The sequence below is a fragment of the Halichoerus grypus genome, chromosome 3 (assembly GCF_964656455.1).
Source record: "Halichoerus grypus chromosome 3, mHalGry1.hap1.1, whole genome shotgun sequence".
Lineage (NCBI taxonomy): Eukaryota > Metazoa > Chordata > Mammalia > Carnivora > Phocidae > Halichoerus > Halichoerus grypus.
Genome location: NC_135714.1, coordinates 156,692,807 through 156,710,433, shown reverse-complemented (window position 1 = coordinate 156,710,433; position 17,627 = coordinate 156,692,807). Strand labels below are relative to the sequence as shown.

Genomic DNA, 17,627 nt, shown 5'->3' with positions numbered 1-17,627 from the left:
AAAGTGGAACATTTAGGGAAGGCTGACTTCGGGCCAGGAATTGGTCCAAGCAGACTCTTATCCTCAAGACAATCCTATTTTGCTTTTAAGTTAACGAATGCTTATGTAAGACCTTTTGTGCAAGCACTATCTTTAGCCCTTTACAAATACCATTTCATAATGACCTTGTGAGTGGGTGCCATTAAATAAATCTCCATTTTACAGGTAAGGAAACTGAGGCCCAGAGAAGGACAAGGTTGCTAAGGTTATACAGCTCGTGGATGGATGATAGAGCTGGGGTGCAACTCAGGCAGTCTGACTATGGAGTTCATGCTTTTAACCCCTATCCTAGGAAGAAGCCACTGTTGCTGTTCTTATTTTGCAGATGGTGAAACTGAGGCACTTTTTTTTTTTTTTTTTTTTAAGTAACTTGCCTAAGGTCCTAGAACCTAGTCGGTGGCAGGGCCGGGGATTCAAGCCCGGACAGGTGAGCTGTGGATCCTGCACCTCGGCAGCACACTTGCCTGTGGGGTTTTTTTTTCTTCCTTTCTTGTCTTTTTTTAAAAAAAGATTTTATTTATTTATTTGAGAGAGAGAGAGGGAGAGAGCATGAACAGGCAGAGGGAGAAGCAGGCTCCCCACTGAGCAGTGGGCCTGATGTGGGGCTCGATCCCAGGACCCTGAGATCTCGACATGAGCCGAAGGCAGATGCTTAACCGACTGAGCCACCCAGGCGCCCCTGCCTGTGAGTTTTCATCACACTGTGTTTCCAGCACATTCAGCATGGACACTTACAGCATCAGAGACCATTCCCCACACAGCACTGTTTCCTGGTTCTCTGGCATTTCCTTCATGAGCGAGAGCCCAGCTTTGCAGATGGTGGTGCTGAGGCCCAGTGGTCCGAGCAGGGCATCTGAGAGCCAGCAAGCCGCGGGGCCTGTGAAGCCCTGGAGGGAGGAGTCACTCTCCAGGACTTCACGATGCTCCGAGGAATTCCAGGATCAAAACGCTAGCCTGAAGCCAACTTTGTGGTTCTCCCACCGGTGCATGGATAGGAGATGCCATAAACCTGGCTTTTCTTCAGACTCCGAATGCCTGTCTAATTACAGGAAACAGAAACTCTCCCGCTGTTAGCCAATGATTTCAACATCTCTTGGAGAGCTTCTCCATGGATCTGAAGTTTGAAGCTTTGCATTCTAACGAATTTGGCTGGGATTTTCACCTTTGGCTCTCCTCACCTTCTCCCCGGGCCACGATTTCATCCTCGTGCTTTGGGGATGGCACTTCCTCTTGAGTGTCTGTCTTCCTGTGAACATACATGGAGCTGAGACAAAGCTCAGCCTCTCTCTGTGCACCTGGGGCCGGGGGGCCTGGGCCCTGTCCAGCTCTGCCGCTGCCCTACCTACATCTCGGATGCTTGGCAAGGCAGCCTTAGTGGGAGTCGTCTTCGGCCTCCCGGGACAAAGCTGGGGGAAGGATTGAGGGGGCACCAGAGCTAAGATGGTGGATGTGGCCATTTAATCATGTTCTTGTTAGATTGTCAGTAACTTCTTTGTACAGCTGCTTGGTCTGGTCTCTCGTGTATTACTCAGTTCCCGATTTGGGTCTTGGAAGGTGGCCATTTATCTGAAACAGAGAAGACAGCATAGCAGAGTGAAAAGAGCTTTGTTTCTTACCCCTTAAATAGTAAGCAAATAAAATGAAAATACCAGCATTGGCTGGGGTGACATCCTGACGTGTTGCTGGTGGCAGCGTGAATGGGTGACACTTTTGGAATGCAATGTGGTCATCTGTATTAAGAACCCTAGTTCATCCCAGCTCTAGGACCCTCTCCAGAGAAAAGCACCTAGAAGAGGGGAGAGGTATTTGCGTAAATGTGCTCCTGAGAACATTATGTAACACGGGAAGACTGGAAGCAGTCTACAGGGTCAACAGAGGGGGATGGTTCAGAAAGTTATAGGAGATTCCTCCCAAAACAGCTCTTAGAAAAAAATGGAATTATGAAGACTGTAAAGGCAACATGGAATTAAGGAAATGTGAATGTGCCCTGTCATTATCCCCATATAAAATATATGCACAAGACAGATCTGGAAGATGATAGAGAAAAAGATTCATGGCTACTATTAGGACGGTGGGCTTATAGGTACTATTTTCTCCTTTTATATACATATATAAAGTAAAGGCAAGAGTACAGATTTTGGTTTCAGACCTAGGATTAATTCTGGTATTACTCATCTCATGTATCTTTTAGCAACTCTTGAAACTTCCCTGGGACTCAGATTTCCTCATCAGTAAAAAGAGCAATTTCTAAGCATCCTGGATCTGAACCTGCTTCTTGCCACTGATAAGTCTTCATGGAGAATCTGCCAGACTTACCCCTATCAGTAAGACAGACTCCCGGGCACTCAGGAGCATCATTGCGCACCAACAATTGAAGGCCTTTAAGCATTCTTGGTGGTTAAACAGTGCTCCCACAGATTTGTTCTCACCATTCATGGTTTGAGGGAACCTTCCCCGTGGGCACTACGCAGCCCAGGCACATCCTTTCTGAGTGAATTTAGAGCAAACTACCAAGTCCTACCCCAGAGGCTGATTTTGAAGTAAACGCTTCTTGGGAAAGTGGCTTTCTTCTCTCCCTCCCCAAGCCCCCCGGTCAACTCCGATGGGCCCTTCCTGGGAAGGCTGAGCCTGTGCGGCCTACAGATGGGCTCTCAGACTCCCGCAGTCTTTCCACGTCTGCCCTTGCTAAGTCAGGGAGAGGATTCTGCCCATGGTGTGGTTTGTCACTCTGAGAGGATTTACACGTTATAAATGACCCTTTATCGCCACGCACAGATTGCATTAGCCTGGCCTTTGATCTTGTGGGCCATGTGCTCGCTAGGCCATGGGCAGGCCACGCCAGGCCTCAAAGAAAAGGGTTTTACGAGGTGCGGACATTTTGACAAGCTTTTTATCTGACATCCCAAATTGACTGTCACCGGCTCACATTGGCCATTTCCTCCTCTGTCCACTCGGTTAAGGTCATTAGCTGTGCATGTAAGTGAACCTGCAGATGTTTTCGATGATAGAAAACAGCCTAGGTTTGAAGAGTTGAGGTGAGTGGTATTCATAGAAACGCCGAGAAGGTGGCCATCCGTAAAGGCTGTAAGGGAAGGTGGGGGTTAGACTCCAGCTCTGTGAGTTTGTGTCTGCTTGACCGCAGGCAAGTCTCACGGCCACAGTTGGTCTCTGATGTCAGCATCGGAAACACGTCTGCCTCCCTGGTGTAAGCATCCAGTGAGGTAAGGCCTGCGCTAGCACTTCGTGAATTGTGGAAAAGCTGGACCCGTGGGAGGTTGATGTTCTTGCCATCAGATAAATGCGAACAGCGGTATGAAGTTATATACTTCTGGAGGGGTGGATGTATTTCTCTAACGTGGGGACCTCTGGTTCTGCTGGTGTCAAGTTGTGAAGATGGAGGAAAGCTCAGGATGTCTGTCCAGGATCATCTTTAGAATCAGAAAGAATGCTGGGTTTGGAAGCTGGGCCTTCTCTGGCCTGCTCCCCACCTCTCCTTTCCCACCCTCAGACTCCAGCTCTAGCTCCTGGACTCCCAGAGTCATCTTCCAGCAGCCTGGAAGGAATGGCAATTTCATTCTGGCAGGCGCAGGCCACAGGAAGGGAAATGGGTGAGCAGGAGGCATGGACTGCAGGTGGGAAGCTCCTGGTGCCCACCCCCAGCTTCTAGATGGGCAGCTCCCTTCACGTGGCAGAAGCCAGCCCTGACAGGTGCTGTAGTCCTGCTTCCAGCTGCTTATCCCAGATTTGCCTGAGACTGAAGAGAGTCCCAGTCCCCAGATCTGTCACCTGTCAAATGCTGAGCCCAAGATGCACTGAGGAAGATTGCAGGAAGCAGAGGAAGGAGGAGGAAGATCAGGAAGGAGAAAGAGAGGACATGGCTGGGGGCAAGGAGAGCAGAAAAAAGACAAGAGCAAGAAATAAGGGGCCCCGTGCCAGCCAGCTGGAGCAGGGCCTGAGGTTCTGCTGTTCAGATCCCCGGCTCAGGACCTTTTGAATAAATGTCAGACATGTGAGTGGAATTTAATGAAGTCGGACAGAGCTCCTGGGGACACCAGCATTGAAAACGTTGGGGCCCAAGGGGGGCCAGGGGACAGTTATTCAGAGAAAAGCAGAGGCAGACATGCGGAGTGCTGTCTGGGAGCTGGGGCGGGCATGGGCAGCAGGATGCAGCGGAGGGCGGTGGTGGTCCCCAGTGGATGGGAAGAATTGAGAGCTCGTTCGGGGGTGTTGGCGCGGTAGAGCCAAGGGTGCAGTGGGCCGAGAGTGAATGGGAGGTGACAAAGTGGGACATCAACAGCATTCAGCTTTTTGCAGAGCTTGGTGAGGGCAGGGTGAGGGTAGCCTGAGGATGGAGCAACATCACTTCCTCCCTGCACTCTTGAATGTCTTTTTTTTTCCCTCCCAAACTAGATTTTCAACATTTTAAGGGTATGGTTTGTACCTTCTACCTCTTTGTTTTCCTCCGAAGCTGACTGATCATCAGATCACATCAGAGGTTGTTTGCTTGTTTTATAAATACATTTTACTGGATCTCGCTTCAGCCCTTATTCCCTCCAGATTCTGGCTTAATGATTCTAGCAGTGATCACTGGATGCTGAACAATTACTCCCGGCTCAGCTTACTTTGTATGACTGTACTTGTTTAGCTTTAGAAGCAAGGTTACATTAAAGAAAGTTTGGCAGAGAGAGAAATGAGGGGATTACCCAGATGCCTCCAAGGTCGAGCAGTTAGGAGCCTGAGTTAATATCCCTGGACTTGTTAGGCTAATTACACAGTTTTCTGTTTATTGAATTAATTGAGCTACATGCTGTAGTTATAAAATATAAAGGGATAAGGCTCCATTTCACGTCTCAGTGATCCAGCTCTCCCCACTCGTTTAAGAGTAGAGGCTCTGGAGTCAGACTTCCTGGGCTCGAATTCCACCTCTGCTGGTCAGCCGTTTTACCGCCGACGGCCACGTTATTGACCACCTCCCAGAGTTCTCCCAAGGGCCTTGCTTGGCCGAGGCACGGGGGTATGAACGTCGCACACTTTCTGTATGCATCTCTGCATTTTAAGGAATATGAACGGGTTACTTAACCCCACTGTCCTCAGCTTCTCCACCTAAAAACTGGGACCCCCACTGGCTCCAATCTTAGCGGGCCAATGTAAGGATTAAACGAGATAGTCCACGAAAGTTGCATAAAATCAAATCAGACATAGGAAGTATTCGATAAGGATTATTTTTACCGTTCCTCCCGTTTTGAAGCGTGTGAGTTACACTTAGGTTAAAGGTAGTCACTGTGGTGAGTCCCCTTGCCAGCATTCAGGAGGGCTGGGATTTCACAGCCAGCCGCAGTGAGTCTATATGGCAGACGGACAGGAAAGCTGTATGCTCCAAGAGCTTTCCCAGGGAGTGCTAGGGATCCATGGGTCAAGTGTTCAATCACAGAGCCCCGTGGCTGGGCCTCTTGGAGGAAGAGGTTCCTTAGTGCTCCGGCCAAGGACTTTTCTTGCCAGAGGCATGTGTGACGTTTGGTCTCTCCTCTGCTTATTAAGCACCTTCTGTATGCCAGTCCTCTGCTTGATGCTCTGGGGGACTCAGGGAAGAGGATGTGCTCATACTGGAATAGCGCTTTGTTGTTAACTAATACCACCTCACTGAGCACTCACAAAGGTGCTGGGAGATGATACTGTCCCCGCTTTGTAGATGAGCATGTCAGGCACAAACATTCCAGGTAGTTCCAGCTCTGTGGAAAATGCTTCTTGGCATTGCTGGAGAAGCAGTATGTTCGTGCAAGGCAAGTAGGGAGCCCTGTAAGCGTGTGCTTTAGAGGCAGCTGAAATACTTCCTGACGGGGTTTATGTGTGGTAGTTTTCCGTACAAAGGAGTGTCACTGTCTCCCTCCTGGTGTTTATTGAGCACGGCTCCGTAGCAGGCATCTTCTAGGAGTTCCCACGCCAACTCATTACACCTCACTGGAACCCTGTGGGTTGGGTACTGGTGTTCGCTCCATTTCTCCACCACTGCTCCTCCGGGGACCCCTTATGTTCCCAAGGGCAGGTGCTTTCTCTTCCCTTTCGGCTTTTTTCCAGAACAAAACCATGTTATTCTAACTGGCAGGCCTGGGGGGGGCTCCCAGAGGCTCTTATCTCTTCACCAACAAAAGCCATTCTCTGCTGAATAGGTCACCCAGCATCTTGCTGAGTAGGTAGCAGCTGGATGCCCCATGGATGAACCATTGTCTTCCTGATGGTTTGCTTTTAATTCAAGTCCGCTGATTCCATCTAGGTCGAGAATGGGACAGGCAGGCAGACGCACAGATAGCTAAGTGCAGGGACTAGAGAATGAGGCAGCGACGATTCTGGAAGGGGAGGCAGGAGATGGGCAATTCTGATAGAGTAAATGCCGTGGGGAGTGCGGGGTGGTGTGTGTACTAAATGGAGTTTCTAGAACTACTGCCCTCCGTGCAACCATGTGGGAGGCTTCAGAGAGCCTGGGGCCAGAGAGGGACCCAGCAGGGCCATCCCCCTCTTTCTCCTGCTCCACCTGCTTCTCCCCAGCAGACCTTTGGGATGGGGTTCCTGCTCAGCCACCTCAATTCCCGAACAGGGACTGCAGTGATGACTTTTCTGGCACCTCTGTGTTTTCAATAACTCTGGGCCCCTTGAGAGCTGGTCACAAACACCAACTGCTGGCCTTTTAAAAACTTGGGGTCTTGGATTGTGTCGAGGCGGACGTCCTGGTTGTGATATCGTGTTAACATGAAGCAAGATGTTACCCCTGGGGAACACTGGGTGGAGGGTCTGAGGATCTCTTACAACTGCATGTGAACCTACAGTTACCTCAAAGTAAAAAGTTAAAAACGTAGGGTCTTCTAAATCCTACAAACTCCAGAGGAGTTCTATATTTGAATTTTCAAGGAGCAACTTATTTCTTTTGCGTCCAGCACCTTGCTAATATCCTATAAATATAAAAATAGGGTACCGAAAGCACTCAGGGCAGTAAAGAGGAATGGAGGGCTGACCTGCTCCAATGTGGATGCACCTTGAGAACATGATGCTGAGTGAAAGAAGCCAGACACAGAAGACCACATACTGTGTGATTCCATCTACATGAATGTCCAGATGGGGCAAATATATAGAGACAGCGAGCAAATTAGTGGTTGCCTGGGACTGGGAGCAGCAGGCTTAGGAGGGAATGGGGAAGGACTGCAGACGGGTATGGGGTTTCTTTTTTGGGTGATGTTCCACAATTAGATTGTGGCGATGGTTACACAACTCTCTGACTAGCCCAAACACCGTTGAATCATACAGTGTAAATGGGCGAATTGTGTAGTATGTGAATTACATTTCAATAACACTGTTAAAAAAAATTGGGGGTCTTTTGACAGTTTTTTTTTTTTTTTTAAAGATTTTATTTATTTATTTGACAGAGACAGAGACAGCGAGAGCTGGAACACAAGCAGGGGGAGTGCGAGAGGGAGAAGCAGGCTTCCCGCAGAGCAGGGAGCCCGATGCGGGGCTCGATCCCAGGACCCTGGGATCATGACCTGAGCCGAAGGCAGCCGCTTAACGACTGAGCCACCCAGGCGCCCCTCTTTTGATAGTTTTAAGAGAAGTAATAATAGTTCTTTGGAAGTAGCTGGTGTCTTCTAGATGCAGGCACTTCCGGACCCTGGTTGTGACTCCTCAATTCAGGCCACTGTCCCGGGGCATGTTCTTGGCTCCCTCATCGACCAGATTCATGGGCCTGCCACTGAAACTGCTGAAATCCCTGGGGAATGAAAACTCAGTGTGTGCTAGACATTTTGCCAGGTGCTTTCATACATGCTTTCTTAAACCTCCGGCAGCCCTCACTGCCCATATTTTATGCATGAAGAAATGGAGTTCCCAAAGAGTATACACAGCCGGGCAGAACTTCAGCAAGAACCAGCTTGCTGACCCCAGGGTCATTCTCTTCCCTGCCTGGTGGAAGGCTGGGTTGATGAGCTTTCTCTCACCTATTACATGAGCGGAAAAAGTCAGCTGCAAGGCAGGAGCCAGGCTCTTGCAGGGACAGATAGCTTAGGAAAATCACCAGAGGAAAGGCCTGAGAGTTCTGGGCAAATCCTTTGCAGGCTTGTGTCTTCAGTGGGGAATCTCTTCTCCCTCCGGAAGCGAGGATGACATTCTGCCCTGTTCCCTGGAGCAGCTTTTCCCCGGAGAGAGCTCCTATGGAAAGAAGACTGTGGGAAAACACAAGGAGGCTTTTCGTGGCCACGTTTCTTGAGTGTCATTAGTTCTTAGCGGAAACATGTGGATTTCCCTGGAGCCCTCAGCTTTGCATCCTGAATTTGCAAGAGTTTGTCACTGTAGGAGCTGTTTTTGGAAATGGAGGGAAGCCATCGTATTACAGCCACAGGGAACCTGATATTTTTTTGTAAGTGATCATGCTGGTGGATCGTACAACAGGACCCTCATGGTACAATGGGCAGGAGTGAATTCAGGTGGTAGGAGAAGTAAGTGGGAAAAGATTTGCACTCAGTTAGTGATGTTCAGAGTGGTCCAAGGCAGACATATCCGCTCCAAGAGAGATTATTAAAAATGCAAGTTCTCAGGTTTCAGCACAGACCTACAGAATCTGAAACTGTGGGGATGATGTCTAGGAACCTGTGTTTTCATAAGCTCTCAAGAGAATTCTTAAACACACTCAAGTTTGAGTAGCTTAGCACCAGACGACCTTACATATACTTGTGGGTGAGCAGGAAAATCTGGTCACATTCCTGGGAGAGCACCTCCTTCTGGGCTCCTTCTGTGCAGATCTTGCCGGGAGGAATGCGAGCTGGAAGGGAGCATTCATTCATTTATCGAAAACGTTTATCGAGCACTTCCTCTTTCCAAGCATTTAATCCCTGTGCTGGAGTTTGCATCCTAGTGGGGAGTCAGATAGCAAACGAGAGGAACCGGGGCAGAAATTACTGCAGATGGGGATGCGACCCTGGGATAGTGACAAGGAGGCGGGGATGCCCAAGTAAAGAGCCAAGGGAATGGGTTTCCAGAGAGAGAGAGAGAACTGCTGGTATGAAGGCCTGGAGGTGGGGAGGAGTCAGGCAGGTCAAGGTATGAAAACTGGGGGCTGATGGTGGTGAGCAGGGCTAGGAGGTGGAGAGTACATGGTGAGATGAGACCCGATCTGCAGGATCAAGGGAGGGGATTTGAATTTGACTCTTAGGGTGGTGGACAGCTACCGAAAGATTCATCAGCAGAGTGGTGGGACCTGGGGAAAGATTTAAGAAGATCCATCTGGCTGCTAATGCAGGCTGGTGTGGTGGGATGGGTGATGAAGCCAGGGACATGACTATGGAGATTCTGTGATGGCCACAGAGTCATATTTTCTTCTCCTCCTCCTCTTCCCCCTCCCCTCTCCTCTTCCTCTCCCCCCTCCCACTCCCCCTTCTTCTTCCCGTGTGTGTGTGTGTGTGTGGAGGGGGAGCGGACACAATTTAAGAAAATCGGAATTGTTTTGTCAGGGTTTCTATGTTAGCATTTTACAGATGGAACCGACTTGTTTTACAAGTGCACGTCCTCGTTGCTTTCACTAGAGAATACTCTATGTGTTACAATACCAGTGGTGCGTGGACCCATTTAGTTACATATACTGTTACTTATTAAAAAAAAGTACATTTCATCAAAAGAAAATTGAGCTTAGAGGTCCACATTTTGGAGACCTATAAAACCAAGCTCAGTTGATTATTGTTCAGCAGCATCTGCAAGATTTGAGCCATTTCAGAAATTTGAGCTCACTAGCATTCCTGGGCTGGCATTTTTTAGCTGAGAACTGCTTACCTGGGTGTAGACAACCTAATATTTTATTTAGAAGAATGATTCATTGCTTTAGGTGTCTAGAGTCCTGGGTTTTATCTTCTTTGTTGCATAAGTTTGGTTTGACCTTGGACAAGTCTTTTCACTTCATATTTTAGTGTCTCTGTGCAGAAGATGGGGAGTAATTGTTCTGGCAAACCTCTGGTCATCAGGGTAACTGGGCGAGAGCTCTCTGAGACATAGAGATACAGTATCTCTGCAAAGGCCCTGTGGCAGGAGGGAGCAGGAACTGAAAGATAGCCCACGTGGTTGGAGAGCAGAGTGCAAGGTGGGAGATAATCCAGAGTGATGTTGTAGACTGTAGAGGTAGGCAAGGGCCAAGCTGGGCAGACTCTTGTGGACCCTGTTGGGGACTCGATTCTTTATCTTTTTTTTTTTTTTTTTTTTAAGATTTTATTTATTTATTTGATAGAGAGAGAAAGAGTGCGCGCTTGAGAGCAGGAACACAAGTAGGGGGAGTGGGAGAGGGAGAAGCAGACTCCCGCTGAGCAGGGAGCCCGATGCGGGGCTCGATCCCAGGACCCTGGGATCATGACCTGAACCAAAAGCAGACACTTAACGGCTGAGCCACCCAGGCGCCCCTTGATTCTTTATCTTAAGACCAAGGGGAGACTGTTGGAAGATTTAAATAGGCGAATGACAAAAGATCGATAGATATGCTGATTCATTTAATCCTCTTAAGAAATGTGTGTGGCAGTTCACATCCCCATTTTAAACCACTCCAGAAACAGGGTGGTGGAGATTAAGCCGCTTACCCAAGAGCACGTTGCTGGTAGGTGGTGGAGCCAGGAGACCAACTCAGGTCAGCCGGAGTCCAAAGTCCCCTGTCCTCCATCTCAACCTAACTCAGTAACAATATAACAATAACCACTGTTTTAAAAGACGCTTTGAACTCTTAAGACGAAAGATCTCCCTTAAATTACAAAGTGGTATTATGCGGCAGAAATATGAGCGGTGCGGAGAGATTGGATATGCCGGGAACCTTTCAAAGCCCCAGTCTGTGTGGCTGTGGTCCAGCATCTTCAACTTCCATGCTGTCTGGTGGGGTATCTTACTGGCAGCTATCAACACATGGGAAGGGTTGGCAGCTCCGGCCGGCCATTTGACACTGCCATTGTCCATAAGGACTCAGTGTCCGTGAAATGTACCCGAGGTACGTGCTTTCAGGGCCTTTTGAGCTGGGCGATCAGATCCGGGCGGTGCGCGTGTGGTTTCACCGGAGTGATCACGCCATGCCAAGTTTCTGCTTTCTGCTTTCTTCCTCTTGGGGAGTCCGCTGGTTTCAGTGGATTCTTAGAAGCTGCTTATAGAGATCACCACCTCGAATTTTGAACCCAAGGAGCCTTGTTCAAGGTTGCAGTGGGAAAACAGCTGCTGACCCGTGGCCCTTGAAATTTCTGTTGGTGACGACCAGTGTCTCTTCTTTCCTAGTTGACCATGTCGTGCCCGAGCCCGGGACAAGCCTGCTGGCAGCCTTCGACCAATGGAGGGAATGGGCTGACAGCAAGTCCTGCTGTGACTACTCTCTGCACGTGGACATCACTGAGTGGCATAAGGGCATCCAGGAGGAGATGGAGGCCCTGGTGAAGGACCACGGTAGGTTGTGCTGACCAAACAGCCCTGGGGATATTCCCATTTCAATGCACGAACCAGCACAGCTCTGTGAAGGACAGCTCTGTGAATCGCGCTTGCACATCCCTTCTGTGCCTCACCTCCATGCCTGCCAGGAGAGAGGGTTGAACTGCAGCTGGTGCCCGTTGGAGGTGACCAAACCCAGTACAGCAGTAGAAGCTTTTGCGGACAAGAGAACCCGAGCCTCACCACGGGGACCGGTTCTTATGTAACAACGGCTCACAGCTTACTGGTTTGAGGGAACTGCACCCAGCCGGGTTGCAGAGTTGAGGCCGAGAATGCTTATCCCAGTGATGTTTCTGGGCAGTCATAGGTGGGGGCCGGTGCCCAGGACGCTGAGTGGGCGACTCAGGCAAGCTCTTTGTACAAACCCATAAGAACCAGGGTAGATTTGAGGGTGAGGAGGCTCTGGGACAACCTGAAGAGCCTTCCTTCCTTCCTTCCTTCTTTCCTTCCTTCCTTCCTCCCTTCCTCCCTCCCTCCCTCCCTCCCTCCCTCCCTCCCTCCCTCCCTTCCTTCCTTCCTTCTCTCTCTCTTCCTTCCTTCCTTCCTTCCTCCTTTCTTTCTCTTCCTTCCTTCCTTCCTTCCTTCCTTCCTCCTTTCTTTCCCTTCCTTCCTTCCTTCCTTCCTTCCTTCCTTCCTTCCTTCCTCCTTTCTTTCTTTCTTTCTTCCTTCCTTCCTCCCTCCCTTCCTTCCTTCCTTAAGATTGATTGATTAATTGATTTATTAAGATTTATTTATTTTAGAGGGAGAGAGAGTAGGAGAGGAGAGGTAGAGGGAGATGGAGAGAGAGAATCTCAAGCAGACTCCCACTGACCACAGAGCCCAAAGTGGCTCGACCCTGAGATCATGACCTGAGCCAAAACCAAGACTCAGACACTTAACCAACTGAGCCACCCAGGTGCCCCGGGTCTTTTTTATTCCATAGGACTATTTTAGGGAGTAGGATTCCAGAGGTTGGGCCCTGGAAGATTCCCGGGGAGGCTGGAGGAATCTGGACTACCTTAAGGTGCCTCCGGGATTTTTTTCTCCACAGGAACCTTGGGAGTTGAGGTGGTATCGCCGAGTCCCATCATCTTCTGGGGTCCTCTTGAGCTTGGTTATAGACTAGACTCCTAGGGTGACATGTTGACCTCATTGGATCTTAACTGTCAGGGAAGCACCTATTGCTTTCAGGTTTCGAGACTTCTAAGCTCAGAAGTACCATGAGCGGTGAGTAAAATAGCAGGAGGGAAATCTCTAGGCATGGGTATGGTAGGTATCCACAGATATGGCAGAAAATGCCCAGAATGAAAGTCTGGAGTCTTATGACCTTGGGGAATTACTTAAATTTTATGAGTCTGAATTAAAACAAAAACATCTCTCACATGAGGGTTTTGGACTAGATATCCTAAGATTCTGGTACAAAGGTCCCACCTAAAAGAAAACAGGTAATCCTTAACCTTTCTTACTTTTGAGAATACTGAGGCTCAAGGGGGTTTAACTTTCCATACTGAAAGTGAATTGACTTCAAATCAACCAGGAGGGTTACCATAGCAACTGTTGCCTGGCAGGAGAGAAAGGCTGGGTTGTCCCGAGCCATTGAACCTGGGGCAGCGTCCAGCACCCCCAGGTGGCTTGAATTAAGCTGCAGAACTAGAAGGTTGTCAGTACAGTTGTTTACCATCGTGATGGATATGGGGCAGGGGTGTTTGGTCTGGTGCCTTGGGTGACAAGGACTCTGAAATGCCAGGGTGAGAATTGCGACATCAGCTTGTTGGACCCTTTCTTAAAAAGGTTTCTTAAAAATCAGCTTGGCGTGCAGTCTGTTTACCAAAGATCTAGACATTTATTATAGATCTTCATCCACCGAATCTTCTAATTAGTCATCTTCTTAAAGTCAGAACAGTCGAGGGCAACTTTTGTTTTTATTTTTTAATTTTTTAGATTGTGGTAAAATACAGCGTAACATAAAATTTACCATCTTAGTCATTTTTAAATGTACAGTTCAGTGACGTCAAGTACATCTACATTGTTGTGCAATCATCACACCATTCATCCCGAGAACTTTTAATCTTTCCAAACTGAAATACCATACCCGTTAAACACGAACCCCCCACCCCCCATCCCCTCCCTCTTCCAGCCCCTGTAACCCCCATTCTACTTTCTGTCTCTGTAAGTTTGACATATTAATGGAATCCTACCTACCTGTCCTTTAGTGACTGGCATACTTCCCTTAGCATCATGTCCTCAGCGTTCATCCATGTGACAGGATTTCCTTCCCGCTTAAGGCTGAATAATATTCTGTTGTATGGCTGTATGACATTTCGTATATCCAGTCATCTGTCCGTGGACACTTCTGCCCTTTGGCTATTGTGAATAACACTGCTGTGTATTTGGATGGGTATACAATACGGGCAACTTCAAATTTTGATAACCTTAGAGAACAACTGTCAGGGTACTAAAAAGAACTTTTGCACCCTATTCCCAGATTTTTTTTTTTTTACACCAATTCTTTATATTTTACCCCATTTGCTTTATCCTTCTTTCTCTGTCTCCACCTCTATCTCTGTGTCTCTCTCTTGTCCTTCCTCTCTCTGTCTCTCTTTATATACACATATACGTTGTATCATACCGTTCTTACTTGCTTCCAGATTATTTGGTTTATTTATTAAAGTCACGTCTCCGCCTCTCTATTTTGTCTGTCCACTAGGGGTAAATTCCTTCCTCGTGTACATGGCTTTCAAGGATCGCTTCCAGCTAACTGATTCCCAGGTAAGAAAAGTTGGCTTTTCTGCATAAGCTCACTGGCATTTGGTACATCGGGGCCAATGCTCTTGTGTTGGAAGCTGCCCTTAGCTTCGTGGGAAATGGCTGGTGGATGAGGGCCCTGGCGTAAGTTTACCTTTAGGGAGGGTATGACCCCAGTGCCCTGGCCCCCCCGGATTGGTGTTCCACCAGGCTCTGGAGTCAGCCTCGGAGCTGCCTCTGTGGGACAGCATGGCCCAGAGGTGTCCTCAGAGCCCGCTCGGCAAACCTGGTGCAGGCCCGAGTGTCCTCTATGAGCCTCCCCTACTCCGCGTCCTTTAGGTTATGCTGCCTCTTGATTCCCAAGTGGTTCTGCTCTGCCCCGGGTGACCAGAAGCCTTGACCTTGGGGCATGTCAAGAGAGCTGGCTTTAGTAGCCGCGGGTGCTGTTTCTGACCCCTGTGGCTGGCAGGGGAGTGGCTGTACTCGGGAACGGGGAGATGGACCTCCCTACCTCTGCTCTTCCCCTTCAGATCTATGAAGTCCTGAGCGTGATCCGGGATATCGGTGCGATCGCCCAAGTCCACGCAGAAAACGGTGACATCATTGCAGAGGTACGGCGCTTTTCTCTTCGAGGTGTCTTCATGGCCTGCAGGGCGAGGTGGGCTCTGCAAAGGGAAGCCGCTCTGTAGCTCAGCTGCAAGGAGGAAAAGCAGGGTGACCTGGTGCCACCGTCCTGGGGCACGGGGCTGGTGGCAGTCTCATCAGCAGCATGGATGTTGGTAACCCGCGCCTCCCTGGGTTCCGCGGGACATTCAGCCTGTTCCCTTTCCACAGAGGAGTCATTTCCCTCGGTGCTGGGACACAGACACTGTGGCCCAGGGCTGGGCACACGTGGGCTTTCAGCATTTCGGGGGAAGAGCTGAACTCACGTGGGAGCTCAGGCAGGACTGGGGACAGGGTAGTGAACCCTTCTTCTATTCCCGAGGTCCTGAGATGAGGGCTGGGTGGTCAGCAAGGCCGTTTTTACATCTTGCCCGAGTGACTTTTGGGTAAAAGATCTCTAGCCATTTTCAGTCCAGCTCTCCCTGATGCCTGGCTTTCTTCAAACCTTGCAGGAACAGCAGAGGATCCTGGATCTGGGCATCACGGGCCCCGAGGGGCATGTGCTGAGCCGGCCTGAGGAGGTGAACATCTATTGAATGGAACGCGTGACTCGGTGTCCCTTGGGTGCTGCCGGTGCCACATAGAGCCCACTTCCTGTCGAGACTGGGGCTTCTCAGGATCTGAATTTGGGCCTTCTGAGAAGTCACAGGTTACTTGTCTGGGTGTCTACGTAGGCAAAGTGAAGTCCTCGCCTGAGCTGTGGAGTACAGCCGTCGGGGTTCTTTAGCCTGGAGGCTCTCCTTTGTGTCTCTGATTCTCCATGCCCTTCTTTGGGTAGATACAAACAGCTTTTTATTAGCATCCTGCAGCGTGGGTTTCGTGGTTCATAACGTGGGGGCCTCCAAAATCTCACCATCACCGAGACATAGTCACGGGGATCTAACAGCTCTTCTAAATTGCTAAAAAGCATAAGGGGAATTGTAAGTTTTTCCATGGTAAGTCTGCGCGGGTTATCAGCAGAGTAGCAGATAATCTTCCAGACCCGGGAGGGATCACTGAGATCAGGAGCATAGGCTGAGGGTCACTGTCTTGGATGGTGAGGCTTGTAAGACAGAAGGGAGGTACTCACATCTTACGTGCTGGGGAATCTGTTTTTCTAAACTTAGAATCTGTGACCTTTTTGGAAATTGGCTCCTTGATGAAAGGTTCCAGGTCAGACTTTTGAGGGCCTGGCGGCTCTGAGCAAAGAGAATGCTGGAAATGAACAGACTTTTCTCCTTACAGGAAAGAAGTGACAGGCAGAGAAGGGCAGGTAAAGTCCTCAAGCAACTGGATGTTGACTTAACAGTAGGATTTTTCCTGGTGGAGACAGGTGGAGGGAGATGCTTGATCAGAGGAGTATGAATGGGACCGGTGCCCCCAAAGCACAGAACTTGAGAACTGGGAGGTTCCCTCCGGCTCTGGGAAGTGTTCACTTTAGGAGCCGTGGGATAGGGGGCACCTGCTCTCCCTAAGAAGAAAATAGATTCGCAAGGGTTTGAGACCAAAGGTGCCATTAATAAGCTTGTCCAGGTTGGGGTGGGAGGGCAGGGTATCCACAGCCTTTTTCCTCTGACTTTGGGGGAGAAGCGAGGCTGGAAAAAGAGAAAGAATGTCAGAAAGAGGCTGAAAAAAGAGAAGGGGGAGGCACTGGGAATGTCCCATACCCACTGAGGATTTGCACTTCCTTGTCCTGCCCTTCTTGCTGCACGTGCACACACACACAGACTGACAGAGACAGACAGACAGAGACAGAGCCACAGACACACACACACACCAGGGCACCTTCGGCACCATCTGTGGCCCTGAGGACACTCTCCTCTTCGTCAGTTGAGGGACGGAAGCTATGACATTTTCAGTACTGTCCGGTCCCTCTTTGGGGTGTATGTAGTTCCTTTGACACCATCCAAGCTTCCACGCACACTAGAAAGCCGAACGGATGAGCCGGAGCCAGCACACGGGCGAGGGAGGTTGAAGGTGACATCTTTTGGCCCCTGTGTTAGGACTGCATGCTGTCACTGGGGCTGGTGGACAGGGACTTGGGGAGGAGCTTATCGGAGAGAGAGGGCGAGAGTCTCAGTAGCTGATGCTCAGAGTACCTGAGGTTGGCTTTGTACGCTAGTATGTACATATAACACGCACACACACAAGCGTATACGTGCACACGTGTGCAGTCATATACACACGTGTACGTGCACACATTGTAATGCTCGCACTTGCATGTTCGCATGCGTGCACGCTCGTGCGCACACAGACACGACACCGGGAGCCCCAGCTCACCGTAAAGCCAGTGGGCCCTGGTAACCAGGTGATGACACCTGCCTTAGAACGTTAGCTCTCACCTTCATCCAGTTGTTCCAGCTGTGCAGGTAGGCGAGAATGTGTTGCCCTCTGAGAAAAGCCAATGCCACTTAGCTTGTTTCACGAGGCTACTTCTGAGAGCCAAACTCTTGTTGAACTTGTAAGAGCCTTCCTGGGGGCTTGCTTTCCTCTCTCCTGTCTGCTCTGCATCCCCAGACCCCTGCAGGCTTGAACACGGGACGCAAGCCCGGGGTTTACGGAACGGGCAAAAGCTATCAGAGGAGAGTTGTTCTGGTTGCTGTTTTGACCACAAAAGTCAAACCCATTGTTCCATGATGAGACACAGGAGATTTCTCTTGTAGCAGTTGTTGCATGGAGAATTTCGGGGTCCCCAGCGGTGGATTATGAGGCCTTTGGGGGCTGGCAGATCTGGAGTGCTT

At 49.6% G+C, this 17,627-nt stretch overlaps 1 protein-coding gene across 3 annotated transcripts in view; it reads left to right on the top strand.

Moving 5' to 3' along the window:
• The window catches only part of DPYSL2 (dihydropyrimidinase like 2), a 137,469-nt gene that overhangs the window by 96,927 nt on the left and 22,915 nt on the right, over positions 1 to 17,627 (top strand). For all 3 annotated transcript variants that reach the window (XM_036106175.2, XM_036106176.2, XM_036106177.2), the window contains exons 4-7: positions 11,314 to 11,478; positions 14,207 to 14,268; positions 14,775 to 14,855; positions 15,360 to 15,428. In XM_036106175.2, coding sequence (XP_035962068.1) covers positions 11,314 to 11,478; positions 14,207 to 14,268; positions 14,775 to 14,855; positions 15,360 to 15,428 — 377 coding nt within the window. The remainder of the gene's footprint in view (positions 1 to 11,313; positions 11,479 to 14,206; positions 14,269 to 14,774; positions 14,856 to 15,359; positions 15,429 to 17,627) is intronic.